Source organism: Carassius auratus, chromosome 9, assembly GCF_003368295.1.
Source record: "Carassius auratus strain Wakin chromosome 9, ASM336829v1, whole genome shotgun sequence".
NCBI classification, from domain to species: Eukaryota; Metazoa; Chordata; class Actinopteri; order Cypriniformes; family Cyprinidae; genus Carassius; species Carassius auratus.
The window spans coordinates 29,327,633-29,347,199 of NC_039251.1; the positions used below are offsets into that span (position 1 = coordinate 29,327,633).

At 35.0% G+C, this 19,567-nt stretch overlaps 1 protein-coding gene across 3 annotated transcripts in view; it reads right to left on the reverse strand.

Annotated features, from left to right (window-relative positions):
• Positions 1-4,219: 4,219 nt before the first annotated feature.
• grik2 (glutamate receptor, ionotropic, kainate 2) overlaps positions 4,220-19,567 on the reverse strand; it is a 182,297-nt gene continuing 166,949 nt past the window's right edge. For 2 of the 3 annotated variants that reach the window (XM_026272436.1, XM_026272437.1), the window contains 2 exons: positions 9,877-10,127; positions 4,220-4,896 (listed from right to left, as the gene is read on the reverse strand). In XM_026272436.1, the coding sequence (XP_026128221.1) occupies positions 4,732-4,896; positions 9,877-10,127 (416 nt within the window). In that variant the 3' untranslated portion in view covers positions 4,220-4,731. Of the gene's footprint in view, positions 4,897-6,682; positions 9,549-9,876; positions 10,128-19,567 lie in introns of those variants that run through there. The other variant, XM_026272438.1, reaches the window with a different exon arrangement.

A 19,567-nucleotide genomic window follows, 5' to 3' on the forward strand; every position in this document is an offset into this window, starting at 1 on the left:
GGCTTGATTTACAATACAACAAAAAGTTAGTTGAAAGGTCATTGGAGGACTCTTGTGACTGCTCAAGAGCATTTGAAAGTCCCCATTAAAGCTAAGCTAGGCAATTTCTGCACTACTATTGTTGCCTAGCGGAACTATTTCTATTATATCTGTCTCTATTATAGTTTGGCAGGTCTTTAGATTTTGGTTTTAACTAATTATTTTTCCATAGGGGTTAAACAACCTCACTGTTGTACATCCATAGGTATGCAAATACTTATGTTGACATGCAGGAAGGACATCCTATCATAAGACAGATTGATTGCTTAAACTGTTGTGGTGTTCATTCACATAGTTTCTAGATTATTTCACTGTCAATACTTAAAGGGATAGTTCACCCAAAAATCTAAGTTATGTCATTAATAACTCACCCTCATGTCGTTCCAAACCCGTGAGACCTCGGTTTATCTTCGGAACAGTTTAAGATATTTTAGATTTTGGCCGAGAGCTCTCAGTCCCTCCACTGAAGCTGTGTGAATGGTATACTATCCATGTCCAGAAAGGTAAGAAAAACATCACCAAAGTAGTCCATGTGACATCAGAGGGTCAGTTAGAATTTGTTGAAGGATCGAAAATACATTTTGGTCCAAAAATAGCAAAAACTATGACTTTATTCAGCATTGTCTTCTCTTCCAGGCTGTTGTCAGCGCGTTCACTGCAGTGTATGATATCCAGTTCGAGAACTAATCACTCAATGTAACCGGATCTTTTTGAACAAGTTCACCAAATCGAACTGAATCGTTTTAAATGATTCGCGTCTCCAATACGCATTAATCCACAAATGACTTCAGCTGTTAACTTTTTTAATGTGGCTAACACTCCCTCTGAGTTAAAACAAACCAATATCCCGGAGTAATTCATTTACTCAAACAGTACACTGACTGAACTGCTGTGAAGAGAGAACTGAAGATGTCTCTCAAGTCAAGGACCGTTTCTGTCAGACGCGTCCGATTCGAGAACCCGAGGAGCTGATGATACTGTGCATGTGTGATTCAGCGTGAAGCAGGCCGACACACAGAGTGTCTGAACCAAACTGATTCTTTTGATGATTGATTCTGAACTGATTCTGTGCTAGTGTTATGAGCCCAGGTAAACCGAAGGCTTGAATCAAGGGCAATCATCGCCAATGATGCCATTACGTCGAGCCAAAAGAACCGGTGAAACATTTTTTTCAACCGGTTTATTGAATCGAACTGTCCGAAAGAACTACTGGTGATCTGAAAACCAATGCAACTGATTCTTGACTCGTGAACGAGTCAGTGTGTTGTTCATTATCTGGCTCGGCTCGGTGTTCACCTTCAGTTCTCTCTTCACAGCAGTTCAGTCAGTGTACTGTTTGAGTACATGCATTACTCCAGGATATTGGTTTGTTTGAACTCAGAGGGAGTGTCAGCCTAACAGCTTAAGTCATTTGTGGATTAATGCGTATTGGTGATTCAGTTCGATTTGGTGAACTGGTTCAAAAAAGATCTGGTTACATCGAAATGATTCGTTCGTGAACCGGATATGACAAACTGCTTTGTTTTGAAATCTCTCACAACAGACCGGAAGAGAAGACAATTCTGAATAAAGTCATAGTTTTTGCTATTTTTGGACCAAAATGTATTTCCGATGCTTCAAAAAATTCTAACTGACCCTCTGATGTCACACGGACTAATCTGATGATCTTTTTATTACCTTTCTGGACATGGACAGTAGACCATACACAGAGTCAATGGAGGGACTGAGAGCTCTCGGACTAAATCTAAAATATCTTAAACTGTGTTCCGAACATAAACCGAGGTCTCAAGGTTTGGAACGACATGAGGGTGAATTATTAATGACATAATTGTGATTTTTGGGTGAACTATCCCTTTAAAGAAACAATGTAAATGAACACCTGACATATAATTATATTTAAAATAAATTTGGAGTATTATACAATTTGCATTTATTAATATTATGTCTAAAATATATATATATTTTTTAATATCACTATTAATAATGATTATATTATTTAAATGCAATATATTCAAAAGTGTACCTGCACAATCAAATATACAGTATATCTTTAGCTGGACCTCAGCAATATATATATATATATATATATATATATATATATATATATATATATATATATATATATATATATATATATATATACACAGTTGTGGCCAAATGTATTGGCAGTGATATACATTTTGTGTTTTGCTAAATTTGCTGCTTAATATTTGCTAAATTTGCTGCTTAATATATATATATATATACACAGTTGTGGCCAAAAGTATTGGCAGTGATATACATTTTGTGTTTTGCTAAATTTGCTGCTTAATATACATAAGGGGTGTCATTTAAGTCATTATAAGGAAAACATATTTATATATTTAATAAATTTAAGAAAACAAAGGAGACCACGAGCAAGTGTGCTGACATTTTTTTAATTACTTCCTTTAAACTTGTGCATCAACTTTAGACAGGAAACTGTGTGCACTTCATTTTGTTTACACAATATGGTCAAAATTAGTTTGTATCTAAAAAATCTTTAAATACATCTTATCCATTTGAAACCATTTACACACAACGTCTCGGCACTGAGTACTAGCAGTCTATTAGAAACCGGGGGCATTGAATATGAAGCATTTTAGCAGTCCTCTTCACTTTCTATATATGTTTGTTTCACACTTCTGAATCAGTTTTCTCATATCTATTTATCTCAAGTAAAAATATCTTTCTTTAAATATGATTCCTTTACATGATAAAAATAGGATCTGTCCAAAATGTGTGTGTTTGTCACATAAACACTACCAGGCATGCTTGGCACTTCCCCCGTCCTGTGTGCACCTATCATGAACCCTGGCGCAAACTCATCCTGATGGAGGCCAGGTGATGTGATCCTGGATGTGTTCCGTCACATGGGGCTCATCCATGCGGAAGCGCATCGGTCCCAGGGGCCATCGCGACCTTCAATTCTGGTGTGGCGATTCAACAGGGTGGCCACCCCCGTATCAAGAGAGAGATGCCAATGATTGTGTTGATAAAAATTATTACAAAATGTTGATATTCTTTAATTGTACAAAACACCTTATTATTATTTTTTATAGAAATTTTACATTTGCACAAGTTCACATGAGGATTCTTTTTTTTTCTGAAATCAAATTCACAAAGTACAAACATTAACCTGAAATGAAATGTGGTAAAAAAAAAAAAAAAAAAAAAAAAAAAAAAAACAGATGTGAAATTTTATTTTCATCATAGAAATGAAGAAAGAAAAAATGAAAACATTTGTAAACCAAATGATAGATGCTTGAATAAATGCATCGCAATGGTTGGAATTTGTTTCGAGTTCACTCATCCAATTTTTGGAGAGGTTTTCGGATGAATCTCATGAAATTTATTTCAGCACAAATTAAAATTAAACTAATGAATATCAATATATTTGAAAAGAAGCCTATTTTAGGACCATTACTTTTATTTATTGTTTGTGATATTATTGTCATGACAGTCCAAGACATTTACCTCTCTTAAAAAAAAAAAAAAAAAAAAAAAAAAAAAAAAAAAAAAACCTACTGTAATATATAAAAATACTTTGGTTTTTACCATTTGTTGTACTGTTTCATTTATGCTTACCGATGTCTAGATTCTATATTCTCTAGAATATAACATACTGTAATGAGAATCACTAATAAGTGTAAAAAAAAATGTAGATGCATTACAGTACTACATTTAAAAGTTGAGAGGTTCACATTTAGAACAACAAAAAACAATAATATTAATCATTTTAATAAATATGCATGGACAATTTAAGCCTCATCTTATGAAATTTTGCTGCCTCTTTTTTTTTTTTTTTTTTTTTTTGTAGAGTAATGCGAATTTGGACAGAAAATATCAAGTTGTGCAATGTGTTAAGTGTAAAATAAGCACAAAAATGCAATGGTCCTCAAAAAAAAAAAAAAAAAAAAATGGATTCCATCATGTTTTGGCTCAAAGACGTTTTTGTGAGATTCACCCTTAGTCACTGTGACGCTCAACAGGGGCCCGGAAATACATAGAAATGAAAGCGGTATATTGCCTGTAGCTCTGTCCTGCTTCCACTGCTTGTGATTGTGGGTGAGAAAGACGTTGAATGATTTCAGTGATATTGCTGTGATGCTCAGCAAAGAGTGCTGCAAACTGATTGTTTCTGAGTACTTTTTTTTATTCGTTTTTTTTTTTTTGTTGTTGCTCCTAATGGTAGCACATGTACTGTACGTGTTAAAAAACTGTCCTTGTTTTGCCTCCATATTTGTCAGGACACATCTCCTCGTTTTCTCTAAAGGACTCAGCTGCTCTCTGTGGACAGACAACAGCCAAGTGTGTCATCAAACCTAAAATAATGTGCATGTATTGAGCAGACAAACCTCCCTCCATCCCACTTCTCTAGCTGTGTGTGTGTGTGTGTGTATTTCCTGCTAAAAGTTACCCTGAACGCTGGCACCGGTCAGTCTTTGCTCTGGTGGTGATCTGAAGCGATGAGGTAACTAAAATTTTGCCCAGATTCAAGTTATTTCCACAGGAAATATGTTTCCGTTTCTGCTGTTGGTTTCAGTAACTAATTGATTGAAATGACTTTTAAGATCCCCTCCCCTGTGTAGAAAACCGACCTCCTCCCCGCCCAAATTTCTTCCCGTGAAGTTTCCTTCTCCAAGCTCAAGAAAGAGCGAGCTGCTGTCCGTTTTAAGCCATGGTCTCTTTGCCTGGCAGTCTTCGGTCATTGAAGGTGTGCATGTTGATGACTTCATCCGTTTTGACCATGACGGGCGGCTGCGGCTTGTGTTTGAGCCGGCGCTGGCACTTGAGGGAAACCCGCAGCTCGTCCACCATGGCGCTGCAGAAGGATCTCTGTGCGGACAGAAGAACACAGCTGATTGGATGTCGCTTCACTTCTGACACACAAACACACACATACTGGCTCTCAGCTCCTGGAAAGCTGGAGGACAGTGGGTCAGTGATGGATGGCAGGGGGGTGAAAGGCAGAAATGGAGATGGGATGGAATGATTATGCTGGTGTCCGTGTGGATGCACAGCATGAGCATCATAACTGAATTGATTTCTCCGTGGCAGATTTCACCTTGCTTCCTCCTGCCAGGATGCTGCATGATTTATTGATGCATATCATATTCCCTCAGATTCAAATCCTGTATAACCGCATGGCCAATTAAAAACAAACACTCTCCAGATAAGAAGCAAGCGGTGAGATTCTCAGCTGTGTAACGGTGTAGCAAGCCAACGTGTGATTGTCATCCTGCTTTTCCTCTTGAGAAATAATTGACAGGCATTATTCAGCATTCATAAATTCTCATGATTTGTTTGTCTTAGCTTGGAAATGAATAAAAATAAACACATTCATTCTGACTAAAGGTACAAATTGCCTGTGCAGTTTGTGTTGTGAATAATTTCATCCCGTGGCTCACAGGAAACGCTTTGTGCTTTTGTGAACAATCTGCTGTTATTTTCAGCATTTTCATTACAGATATGTTTGTGCGAGACGTGAAGATCTGAAATAATAAGGTGCTTGTTAGGCATTCCAATCAGAGTGTTCCTTACCCAATGACCTGCCTTCTTCATAGCGACATCCTCCATAACAGCCAATAACAGAACATTAGCAACTGGCTACTGATTACTGGCACAAACTACAATAAGTGACGCTTCAAATTTGTCAAATTCAGCAGAACATATGAGATTCTGGGCTAAACAGTAGTTATGAGATTTGTACATCATGTTGTTGAACACAACAGGACAAATACTGACTCTTCCCTCATTTTCTCCCATGTACTCACTTAAAACCTTTCAATAAAATAATAATAAGTATTTTTGAATGCTTTCATGATCTCATGAATAATTATAACTTCAATTATAATACTTATCTATTCATTTTTGCATCCTTAGAAAGCAACTACAAATAATGTTGAAAAAAAAAATATTTGTAGTTGTTTGTCATTTTTGATGCATTATGCTTTATGCGTGCTATATGTGTGTGTGTGTGTGTGTTTGAATAAAATTAATTATGTATAAAGGATTTAGGTAAAGTCTTACCAAAATTAGAAATACAAATAGTTTTATTTATTATATTATTATGTATTTTTAGACAAATATCTCGGAAATATACACATATACATATATACATACACACACACACACACACACACACACGCATACATATATATATATATATATATATATATATATATGTGTGTGTGTGTGTGTGTGTGTGTGTGTGTGAATAAAATACATTATGTATAAATGATTTTACATACTTTTATTTATTTTATATATAATATATATATATATATATATATATATATATATATATATATATATATATATATAATCTATATATATATATATATATATATATATATATATATATATATATATATATATATATATATATATATATATATATATATATATATAACAAAGTGTGATACCAGGCTATCAAAGACTAACCCTTAAACAGTAATTTATTTAAATGTATATGCATTTTTTTTTTTTTTTATCCAACTGCATAAAAAACAAAAACAAAAAATACATTAAGTCAATGACAAACTGGTTATAGAACATCAACATATAAAACAAAAAGAAGAAATGTTTTAACACATTAGGATATGTATGTATGGACAGTGGGGACTTTCAAGAGCGAAGTTAAAGGTTTACATTAGTTAACTGAAATTCAGCAGCAGAAAGCGTAATGGGTTAGGAATATTCATGTAAAATGTGCAAAAAAAGAAAACGAGAAGCAGAAACATTATGGTAATCATTTTATTTAAACATGAATTTATATGTGCCTCTGTGTATGTGTGATCTTGAAATAAATCAAAATAAAGATGCACCGAACAAATCTTCATAAAATACATAAAGAAGCCATGATCAATTCTACAACACATGTTGCAGCTCTCATGCAATATTTGATGTATTTGCTAAAATGATTCACCATTCTGATGTTGAACCTGTGAACTTTTATTACCGATGTAACAGTAAATGATTTTAACAAGATTAAAACTAAATCGGTTTATGTGTCTCTTTTCTAGTGACAGGAAATCTACATCACATTACGTTAGAACAATTTATACATGTTTTATCTAAAGCAATAAGATTGTCGGTCAGACTGTTGGCTCTTTCCTAATCTTACAAAATAGAGGCAATTAAAAAATGCTAATTTTTGGAGGGATGCGCTGCTGAGGAGCAAGAGGCATTGCCATATGATGTGTTTTTCTTTTTCTTTTTCTGCAGAATAGTGTAAGAGAATACTGAACAAAGGACAGCAGCGCCAATCTTGTACAAAAATACTTTAATTGCCTCTCGATCATTTTCACTCACAAGATTTAATACCGTTTTAAATGTTCCCAAGCGTGTGTTATTTTATAACATTACTATGCATTGAATTAACATAACATCAAAATCAATCATCTGGAATTTGACACTTCCATTTAGATCATGAAGCCTCAGCACTCTGTTTGACTAAATATGTTTCATAAAGCCTATATTAACGATTGTGTTCCTAAGAAGAAATGTAGTCTTAAAGCCATTTTCAACCTTTACATCCACCCAGCGGTGCTCTTCTAATATAATGACATAACTCACATTTTTGTAGAAACTAAATAGCTAGCCATGACTGTTTCCTGAAAATGTTGGTACTTCGTCACAAGTGTTTGAACCAAGTTGGTTAGAAATGAAGTTAATGCCATCAAGCAAGTGGTAGAGTGATAATTATCACTAATTAATCAGTTTAAGATCAAATTATGCCAGAATATTGCTGTAAATAATAAACATGGCATCTGAGGACTGATTCACAATTTCGTTTTTTTTTTCTCCTTTATTTTGTGGGTTTCCTTAGGTTTCCCAATGAGATGTACACTCTTTTCTTTACAAACTAAAATACATATACATATAATGAAATTAAACATTTAAATTGTTCTGCATGCTTATTTTGCTCAAGAGTGTGATCTATTCCACATGCCATACTAACCGGAAACAATGTTTCTAACCACAGTTCCAGCAAAAAATCTTTGCGATACTGTTTGTGAATGTTTGATAGTGTTGGAAAATGCAAGCATTGGTTAACTTTTCTCTTGAAAACGCACCCCAGACTTGCAGCCATCCCAGGGAGTCCCAATATAAATAAGCTGGATTTTCTCAGTCATGCTTTATAATAACTTTCATTGAGAACACTACCATTTATATAGTAGTTACCAAATTTAGAAATGCACTGATCTATAGGGCTTTTTTTTTCTTTCTTTTTGTACATCTCTGTATAGAAAGGCACTCCCAACCTTTGCTTTAGATTGATGCTCAGTATCATTGGCTGGTAGGCTTATCATGCCAATGTTATCATTAAACAAGGATCAGGCAGCAAAATAACACATTGCCAGAATATTTGTGAATGTCAATATGATGACTTACAGCAAACAAATGATAGCACTTAAAGAGATCGATACAATGAATCCGAGATGAGTATAAAAGAGTGAATAAGCGGAGCTGTGCTTTTTGGGAAAGAAAAAAAAAAAACTTAAGCTGGCAGGTTGATGCTGTTATTGTACGACAATCTAGGTTATCCATATTTAGAGAGCAAATTTTTTGAGCTTATATGCAGATGCTTCAAACAAACTAAGATCTCTTTAAAGTAAACAAAACTTAGAGCAATTATGTGTCTACAGTGCAGTTTGTTGCATTGCAATGTACAACGTGAACACACGGCATGGCAACTTCATTGTATCGTGTCACTGGGCCATTATGGCCTCCCATACTAAAGTAAAGCAAATGTGATGAGTTGAAATGATTATTCTATTTGTGTGGTAATTATAGATAGAGTGCCATTCCGACTGCAAAAAACTAAATATTAAAATAAACAAGGGCAATTAAATGCCTTCTTTCAGTTCCAAAAATGCAAACATGAAGGCTCAGTAGGGAAAGTGAAGAAATGATGACACATATATTAAAGCTGATTAATAACATTCTGATAGGACAGTGTAAATGCAACTCTGTACTCAGTTCAACCACTGAAGTGACATTTAGTCATTTTAAAGAGAATTCAAGAGACGGTGTGAATTAAACAGTACAACATCAACTGGAAAAATAAAATAAAATAAAATACTAAATAAAAGACTATCAAGCAAACCTGCAATTTAGTCTAGTGCGTGAAACCACAGCTAATTAGTAGAATTCTAACTGACAATAAATTCTATGAGAGCGTGTATGTGCTTAAACATTATATTTGTGACATGAGAAGAAAAGTGTGAGTGAGAGAACTGGAGTTCATTCATTTCAAGTATTTTTTTTTTTACTACTATTATTGACTGTACACTTCAAACATTCAATGGCTCAGTAGATCAGTAGATCAAGTATACGAGTGAAGTGGATATGGGGAAAGAACAACACATCTGTTGAGGCGAGATGACACAATGCCGGCCATTTGAGCAAGTAAAGCCCAAGCCCTTCTGTCTTCAGAGACTTACATCAAGAAGGATTGTTTGCTCTCCAGACACAGGCACTGTCTGTAAAATATTACCAGTGAAAAATACCTCATGCTTTGCTTGCAGCACCACAACATTAAAGCCAATTTTAGACAGAATTAATATTGTTTGCATCGATCTGTTACAGATTCTTTCATACTAAGAGGCATGAGTTGAACTCATCTGACTTGCTGGCTTATATCACCCACAATACCCCCGCTGATGAAACACAAAATTGCAAACCCATTTCTTGTGATTATCTTATGTGATTTGTTTTCTCTGTAGAGACTTAATAACCCTAAACTGTTAGGATATCCTAACAGATTTCAAATGTTCATTGCAGTCCAGAAATGTTAAAATGGTGCTTTACCTTTTCCAGCTGTGCGTTTTGTTTGGACTTATAGAGAAACTCCCCAACTGCCACAAACACAGAGAGGACGAGTCCCGCAGCCAACACTATGAAAATGCCACCGATGTTCTGGACGCCCAGCGCACTGGCCTCCTTATTCTCCTCCTCAGGACAGCCGTTTCCTCGCCACCACTTCTCCTTCATCATGTGCAGCTTCCCTTCCTCCTGTAGCTGCAGGATTGCGATGGTGATCTTATCTCGGTACGGGGACCCTGAAGGGTCAGAAAGGGGAAACTGATTTAAAGAGATGACGAGAATTAGTTCTCTTAGCATCTGCTCATTCCTGCTGGTCAAATGTTTGGATGAAATCGTACAAATTCGTCTTTCTCCTCAAAATCAAAAGAAAGAAGAAATAATACAGCTGCGAGCAGCAATTAATAAGCAATTAAGCAAGCATTTCAGGGAGCATCATAAAAAAAAAAAAAAATCTTATCATTTGCTTATCATTTTAAGCAATATTATTTAATACAAATAATACAGTCACTTATAATGTGACATAATTGCTTATCACTTTTGACCAATAGGTGGCAGAGCCTTTGGCATTGCAGAAATACAGCCAGTGATACATTTTGGTATGATGCGTCAACTTTGAAGATGAGTTATAACATCAGCTTGAGATACCTATTTTATTTATTTATTTGTTTTATTTGATTTATTTTTTACCAGCAAGGTCTGATGATAATCTGTTTGAAATTTAATGAAGATCGGATAAAAACTAAGATAGGAAAAAAAAAAAGGTTTTGCACCTAAATTGAAATGGACATTTCAAATCAATTTGCCGACTTATACCGCTGGATTCTGTAGGACCAAAAGAACAGAAAGCATGTTTCATAACAACACACCAATGCATTTATAAAGAATATATGTGAAAACCAGGTATGCTGCTCCACAGCTAAAGAGACTGATCTAATTTTAGGCTAGACTGTTCAGAAGTAGAAATAAGTCAATTTTTCATATCTCCTGACCAGTTGGTGGCGCTGTGCTGGAACTGCTCATGCATATTCAGGTCATAGTTATTACAACACATACCAAGTTTGGTCTGAACACGCTACAGTTTTTTTGGGGGACACATAGGTAGACATCCCTTTCGGCATGCTCTCGTTGAATATGCTGATGCGCTATACAAGAAAGATTTGGTTAATCAGAAAACATTTAATAACTTTTTGACTGTCCTTCATCTTTGTGCCAAATTCCATAGCTTTCCTGCAAGCTGTCACAGACCCAAGAGCAAAGAAGAAGATAAAGAAAAAGACAAATATGAAAACCAATGGATACAACAGGTGCCTTCACACCTCCAGTGCACTGGCTCCTGACTTGTTTTTATTTATTATTATAATTTTTTTATTTTTTTTATTAAGCTTATTGATGAGAACCAAGTCAGTGTATCAAATCAAATCAGCTTTCTTTCTTTCTTTCTTTCGTTCTTTCTTTCTTTCTTTCTTTCTTTCTTTCTTTCTTTCTTTCTTTCTTTCTTTCTCTCTTTTCTCTTATGTGAATTCATTGCTTTTATTCACAACACAGACTGAACAATTCGTTCAAGAAAATCACTGCCTCAATGATCTGGTAACAGCAGTTCTGTAGTTAACAGTTCACTGGAGGGGAAGATTATAAGTGAATAACGAATTAAATTTCATTCTGTTGCTGAAATGCATGGCTACAAAAGACCTTGAATACAGCGTACCAGTATTTGCTATTTTGTATTTTTATTTTTTTTAGCCTAACTGAACTGCTGCTGTAGAATGAAGACACTTTAAAATATCAGACGATCGCAAAGAAAATACTGCAATATTATTAGAATAGTCCTGTATGTCTCATTGATTGCACTGTAAGACTTGAGGAAAGTTCGTCACTTCAATGGTGTGAGTTTGTTTCTCACAGAGATGTACAGAGGGTGAGAAATCCAGACACTAATGCAGTACGAGCCATAAAAGCCTAATGCTGTTTGTTGAAACACAGCTCCCAGGGTGCCATTGATAACACACCAATAAAACCCAATTACATCCGAGGGACTGGCATTTCCCACTTTTATCTATTTATTTTCGGTCTAATTAAAACTAGTTGCTATTCTTAATTTGAGGTAATGTTTCCTTCTGGGCCTCCTTGCAGCTTCGATTCGTAACTCTCCCCCGTTCCCACCAGCTATTTTACCTCCCTCGCAAAAATGAGGTAAACAGGTCATGTTCCCTTCATTCAGCACAGATCAAAAACGGCTAGAGAGGCGCTTTCTCATTTCTTTGAAATATGAGGTAGAACAAGAGCACTCACAAACCTCGCTGATCCTTTCATTTTGTAATAGAGGTACTGCTGTAGTTAACACTCTATAATAAGGATTGTACTATTGCTTGAATAATTGAGAACTCAACTGTTCTTTTGCCTAAATGCACCACATGTCTTTTTTTCCTGCTCATTGTTAGCACTCGGGTCTTAGGGTTTTGTCTAATGGCACTGCAGCTATGCAAAATGTTTTATTTTTTAGATGGTTTTGGCAGCTATTATTTTTCACCATTATAATACATATGCATCATACATCAGTGTATCCTAAATTGATGCTGTGCATTTAAACCATCCAAATGCACACACACACACAGCAGTGAGAAGTGAACACACATCTTTTGTGGAATTAAGGGTGGAAGAGAATGCTGTTCATTCACTCCATCCCATCTACAGCCCCATGAATGAATGAATGAATGAATGAATGAATGAATGAATACATACATGCATACATACATACATACAGACAAACAACACCTCTTGCATAAAATAAAAATAAAATAAAATAAATCTACATGCACAGGAAAATAAAAATAAAGTCTATGCAAACTCAAAATCATTTATTTATAAATCAACACTTTGGTTCCAGATTTCGGTTCCATTGATTTAAAATTGATTTATTTATCTTACTTTACTTACAACTAGTGCTGTCAATCGATTAAAAAAAATTAACTAATTAATCGCACAATTTTTTTAAATTAATCGCGATTAATCGCGATTAATCGCGATTAATCGCAATTAAAAGACTGAAACTTTTTGGATATGTAAATGTAAAATGTAAATAATTAATGTAAACTCAAGACAAAGAAACTATTTAAATTCAAAATATGATTGTTTATTGGATTTTTTGTTTAACTTGTAACAAAGATTTTCTCATGTAAACAACATACCTGCAATAAACCATCAATATCCTCCAAATTAACTGTTGGCTTGAAAGCCATATTTATTACAGAAATAAAAACACAGACATGTAAGTACCATTTGAATGTCAAAACAATCAATGCCAATAAAAAACAAAAATGATTTCCATGTTGAATTCTAAGTGGACTGCAAAAAAATTCCAAAGTATAGTCATTGCCAGTGCTTTAAGTGGGCCAGTACGCACTGGTACTCAGTACCGCCACTTCCAAATATAGCTCTTGAGCGTACCGCTACCTCTCCGTGCGCCCAGAACGTACCGGTACGCTCATTTGGACATCTGTTTTAATAGAGGTTTTAATCTTTTACCGGCACTGCCGATTTTCAGAGCGCCCTTCACAATGCAAACTTCCTAATTCATCCCACCCAGAGCAGAAACTACATTACCCATTCACCCTTAAGTTATACAAGTGAATAGCGCGTGTGTCGCTTTTCCCACTGTTAAGTGTCAACAACTCAACGTGGCCGGAGAAGGTGTGTGAAACTCGTTGTGAGTTATACTAAAGCAAAATCTTGAGTATTTATTGTCTGATAAACATTAAAAACTGTCTGCGGAGGTTGAGTCGTCCTGCAGCCCCCGCTGGCTGCTCATTGGCTGCAGCATCTTTTTTCTAAGTTCTAAAAAAATACCGTAGACGGCAAGGCACAAATTGAGATATTCATTTATCTAATTAATCTATAGCCTATGCACAAAGACAATATGATCTTTTTGTCCCCTTTTTGTTTTAAAGCTTGATGAAGAGAGAGAGCGCAAGTTGCTGCAGCTGAGGAGGACAGTGATGCACGCGCACAGGAGTGATTGACAGTTCGCGGCACTGTGTACAAAAAATACTCCGCTACACAATTATTTCTTTATTTTCATTTAAGCTTATTAACGTTAGCGTTACAGAAAGGTCTGATTTACGCATTGTTACAGTCATTGTTTTTTTGTTTTTAAACAATGACATTTGAGTTCATGATTTTAATGTTGCTGTTTCTTGTGGCAGACTGAAGAGTAATCCGGCAGAGTTTTATACTGAAACTTTCCGTCTAAAAGTCCTTCCTTGGTCTTATCCATATTTCTTTGCACGTTGAAAACACATAGGCCACAACTGGAAATAAAAAAAACTGCAACTGCGTTAATTGCGTTATTTTTTTTTAACGCGTTAAATATTTCAAATTAATCGAATGCGTTAACGCGCTAATTTTGACAGCACTACTTACAACGTTTTTGGCGGCTGACCTTCAGTTATCATAAGTATTAATCTGGATAAATCCATATATAATCCGAATCCATAAAACAATCAAAATCATTTAATAACAAAACCATTTATGGTTTCAATCTTACTTTAGCTATAATGTTTTTTTTTATTATTATTATTAATTATTAGATTCCACACACACACACACACACACACACAAACACAAATGCCTTATTTTAGATCAATGCTAAAAATAGCAAAAATAAAATTATTGTTTACGCATTAAACAAGCTTAAATATACAGACATGCCAACTTTCTTATTCTGCAACAGAATGCTAGGTTCTTCAAATGGCTGTATACAGCAGATGGATGGGGTACCTTTAGGAAGTAAGGACAGAAGATAGTTTAAATGAAATGGAATGATATGGGTTTACTTGGATACTGGTAGCTCCTCATGCACAAGCAAACTCCTGACAGATGTTTGATGACATGGCATTGTACATGACTCTTCTTAATGATGCCTCCAGGGACGGGGCCCGTCCGCAGGCTGAAAGCTGACTGGGGGGCTTTCTATTTCCACTATCCTCAAGGGGCAAGCAGCACTGCCCTGGGACATTGATATACACCACAAGTGCTACACACATGAAGTAGCAAGACAATGAAGTAGCAAGTGAAAAAGGAGCTCACAGCGGTGCCCAAACTAAAGGGTGAAGTGTGCAGGGGGTCTAGTGTTAAAATAATTTTCTTCTGTCCCAGTTTACAGGCATTTAAGTTAAGCCATTTGCATGTTAACTTCTGGAAAAATATAAGCAGTATGGTCCTCTAATGCATATGTTGAAGCAACAACCAATCATATGAGTTTGGGGCATGACTATCTGTTTAGATACAACTGCAGATTGGAGGAAGCATTCGGGAAACCGATTTGGAAACAGTCATTCCTTGTGGTGTCACTGCTCTTGTGAAAAACAAGTGTACCTGATGTGCTCTTGTAGTGTACTTCACATCTTTAAATTATATATATATATATATATATATATATATATATATATATATATATATATATATATATATATATATATATATATATATATATATATATATATATATATATATATATATATATATATGTGTAATTCATATTTAATTTAATGAAAGGCCACTTAAAAGTAACATTTCTAAAAAGTGCACTTTGTAATGATGTGTGATTATAATTTTTTTTTATAATCATATATATAATTCTATATAATATAAGTTATATTTTATTGTAATTTAAATAAATATTGTACTAAATTTTAGCTTCACTGGAGCAAATGTGTAATTTCCAATGTATTTAAATGCATACATACATATCAATATAAATATGTACGAAGTTCTACTTCAGGGTTATTGCATTTAAAGTTAAATTACATCTTAATTTAATTGCAATTAACATTACAATCAATTTGCAGTCAAGTATACTACATGTACAATAAATTATTTCTGTAACAAGCTCTATTTTTTAAAGTATGCTAAAATTCCCTTATTGTTTTAAGAAATGACATGTCATTATATACTTATGTCATTCCAAACCTGTCTTCTGTGGAACATGAAAGAGGATAATAGGGAAAGGGTTTCAGCTGTTTTTCACCATACAGTGAAAGTAAATGGGGTCCAAATGAATTTCATTGTATGGACCATCGTATCGTCCAATCATAGTGTTCCAATCATAGAGGTTTAGAATGATATGATGGTGAGGGAAAGTGGCTATTTTATACCAGAACAGAGGCAGAGCTGAATGTGAATTTACAGTGGATTGTCAGGGACTACAGCCTTCCCGAAACACCGCTCCCATTATTTTGAGGACTTTGTGCATTTCACCTGCTTGTCACTTTCAACTGTCTCAGTATAAAGCCAGACGTTCAACTGTGCCAATAATTGACATATTCTCATTTAAACATCTAATTAACCAGCACACCGAAATGCAGATGGTCCGAACACCGACCCTGTCTGTTCCCACACAGGTAACTTGCCAGAAGGACTCGGCCATTTCTCGCCACCACGGTTTCAACATTAATACATCCTGCCGACTGTGTGCTGCTGAAGTCAACAAGATATATGCTAAGCGCACGCCTGTATGCAGCCTGCCTATGCTAACTGATTCCAAAAGGGTAGGATTAGCAATGGAAATGGCCTGTGCTGAGCTGTCTGGGAACGGCACACAGGGGAGTGATGATGCTAAACATCCTTTTCCGTGTGCCCTGCATTTGCTCTACACAATGCAATCCCATGACACGCGACTGACAAGCTAAAAACACCCTCACTGGGTTGTCTGTTAGACAGCATACCTGACAGATTTTAACCTGCTGAGTGACAAAGCATTAACGTCTGCGAGACGGGGCACTTGATAGCTGGATTTCACTGTCCATGTGGAAAAGCCTGGATAGCATCTTAAACCAGCACACAGACCTCCCTCCAAACCATGAAAGGATTAAGATGTTCTGAGCTGTTTAGTCCCTGACACTTCAACAATTTATGATTATATGCTTTATAGCACAATAGTGTCCGAACACCTGCATGAATATTCATAATTCACCTTTCGGAAAGCATGCTGCCTCCATCAGCCAGTTTTATTACTGGTGTAGTAGAGAACGAGGACGGGAAACCATAAGGAAAAGAGGGGGGTGGACAAGATTATGAAAAAATGCTAGCAAAGTTTCAAACTTATAAACAGCATGACTTATAGCGACAGAGCTTCGGTTTCAACATCTGCCCCCTTTTCAAATAGCTACAGGGGAAATGATTTGGTAGACTCAGTCCCTGATGGCATGGCCGCAGTCTGTTCAAGTCAAGTGAGTCAAATTAATCGGTACAATGTGACTCTAGATCACTGATCCTGACTGAGGATCAATACTCAGCTCTCCGTTAAGATATGTAGCTGTCCTTCTTTTAATCAGAATATTTCTTACCATCTCAGTATTGACATTGCCTGCAATACTGGCTCAGTAATTTTCTCATTGGACATTTACTTCCTCCCGGTCTAATGACTTGATAATGGTATCTACAGTTTTTATCAGTTGTAATGCAAAGAACTTCCATTTGTTCCTGGAACTTTAATGATCATTGTTTGAGAAGTACTTCTAAATGACATATTTAAAATCTATTAAAAAAAAAAAAAAGAAAAATGTTTTTTGTTCTGAACTTAAAACAGGTACACAACTGTTACTGGGGTGGTACCCTTTAAAAGGCACTAATATGTACACACTAAGAATAATTAATGAAATGATAGTATTTTTTCTTCATATTTTTAAGTCATATGGAATGTGTTTTTTTTTTTTTTGTTTTTTTTTGGTTCTCATATTCATCTTTTTCCCATTTTTAACATGCCTTCCCATTTTCCCGTTTTAATATTGGCAGTCAACAATCCTATGCAGTTTTGTTGCATGGAACATTTCCAAGAACCCTGAACAATGAAAATTCCTTCTGGGAATGTACAGTATATTATCTATAAGATAATTTATAATTTTACTAGATGAATATATACATTTATAACATATATAAAATCCCAATAGTAAACACAAATACCCAAGTTTTTTTTTTTATTTTTTTATTTGCTCTTATATGCTTTTATATGTAGCAACCATTCATGTCAACTACATATGTTATTTATTTATGCAACTAATTAAAAACATCATATATAAGACAAGTCTATGTGTGCGTGTTTGTGTGCGTGTGTGTGTGTATACAGTATGTATATATATATATATATATATATATATATATATATATAAATATATATATATATTAGGGCTGTCAAAAATAGCGCGTTAACGACGTTAATTAGTTGTTTGTTGTTAATTACGTCAATTTTTTAACACATTTCACGCATGCGCAGTGTGACAATTTATTCAGGTCAGGAAAGTCTCGTCGATCTCTGAATTCACAAGATAGTAAAAAACAGCGGCGAGCGCCACGACGAAAACACAGCAGAAGCTTAAGGTTTTACCCCAGTTACTCTCAAATACATTCATGCCAAGCTCAATAAACAGAGACGACTTTGGTAGTTGATACGCTGGAGCTTCTTCCTGTTATAGCGTCCTGTCTTTCACACTGCACATGTGCAGAACGCATACATGCAATGCAGCGAAAATTACAGCTGTTTGGGAAAGCATATGCATTTTTACTTGGTTTTACTCTCACCTGAAGCCTTCAGAACGTGAAAATGTCGATCCTAAAGTATTGTGGCAGAGCAAATGAACATATCCCAAAAACAAGAGTGCCCAGAGTGCTGCTTATGTGATTGTGGCGCATGTTTGTGTTTCTGAGTTCATTCTTTCGAGGTTCTCTATGCACAATTTCATAGATATGTGGCTATATTTAACCACTGGTTCACCTAAAACTCTTACACTATCAGTAGTTAAATGGCATGGTTTGATATAGTGCTCAGGTAAATTTGATCTAAGTAAATGTTAAACTTTTGAAATTCAGAAAAAAAGAACCACATATTGATGAATCAATACATAAAAATTATGTATCTGTGTCCTGTTATTTATCTTTTGGTATGCATTTCAGAAAAAAAAAAAAATGGTTAGGATTCAGGTGTAATTGCAAATAGTGATTAATCCTGATTAATCCACTGAAAAGTCTGATTAATTTGATAAAAATTTTTAATCATTTGTCAGCCCTAATATATATATATATATATATATATATATATATATATATATATATATATATATATATATATATATATATATATATATATATACACATACACACACACACATTTAAATACATCTCCCTTTCGTGTTTAATATTATCGGTATGAATTGATAGGTTTTAGGGTAGATATACATGCACTGTACATGACATATTTCATATATGGAAACTGAATACGTATAGTACATTTGCAATTATTTTTTCATGCAAGAATAACAATACAGAGTACAGAGTAAGTACACAAGTGAGTATAAGATTTCTTCTTCTTCTTTTTTTCTGGTAAACAACTAAACTAAAATCTGACTGATGTTATGTTATTATGTTCTTCATTTAACTTTCAGTTTGGAAACTTCATGTTTCTCTTCTGGTTCTCATTTCATTTCACATTTTCCTACGCTTTTTTGTATGGTTATTTGTATGGTATTCTAATCGCAACAAGAATATATTTTAAAGTGCCTTTTATAATTTGCACACAATAAGTGGCATATGGCCAGTAGTGGGAAGCCTCTGGGCACATGTCCAGTCAGCGGGCTGGTTAAGCTCTATACATCAAAACTGAATGAACATATTAGCCACACAAAGCCAC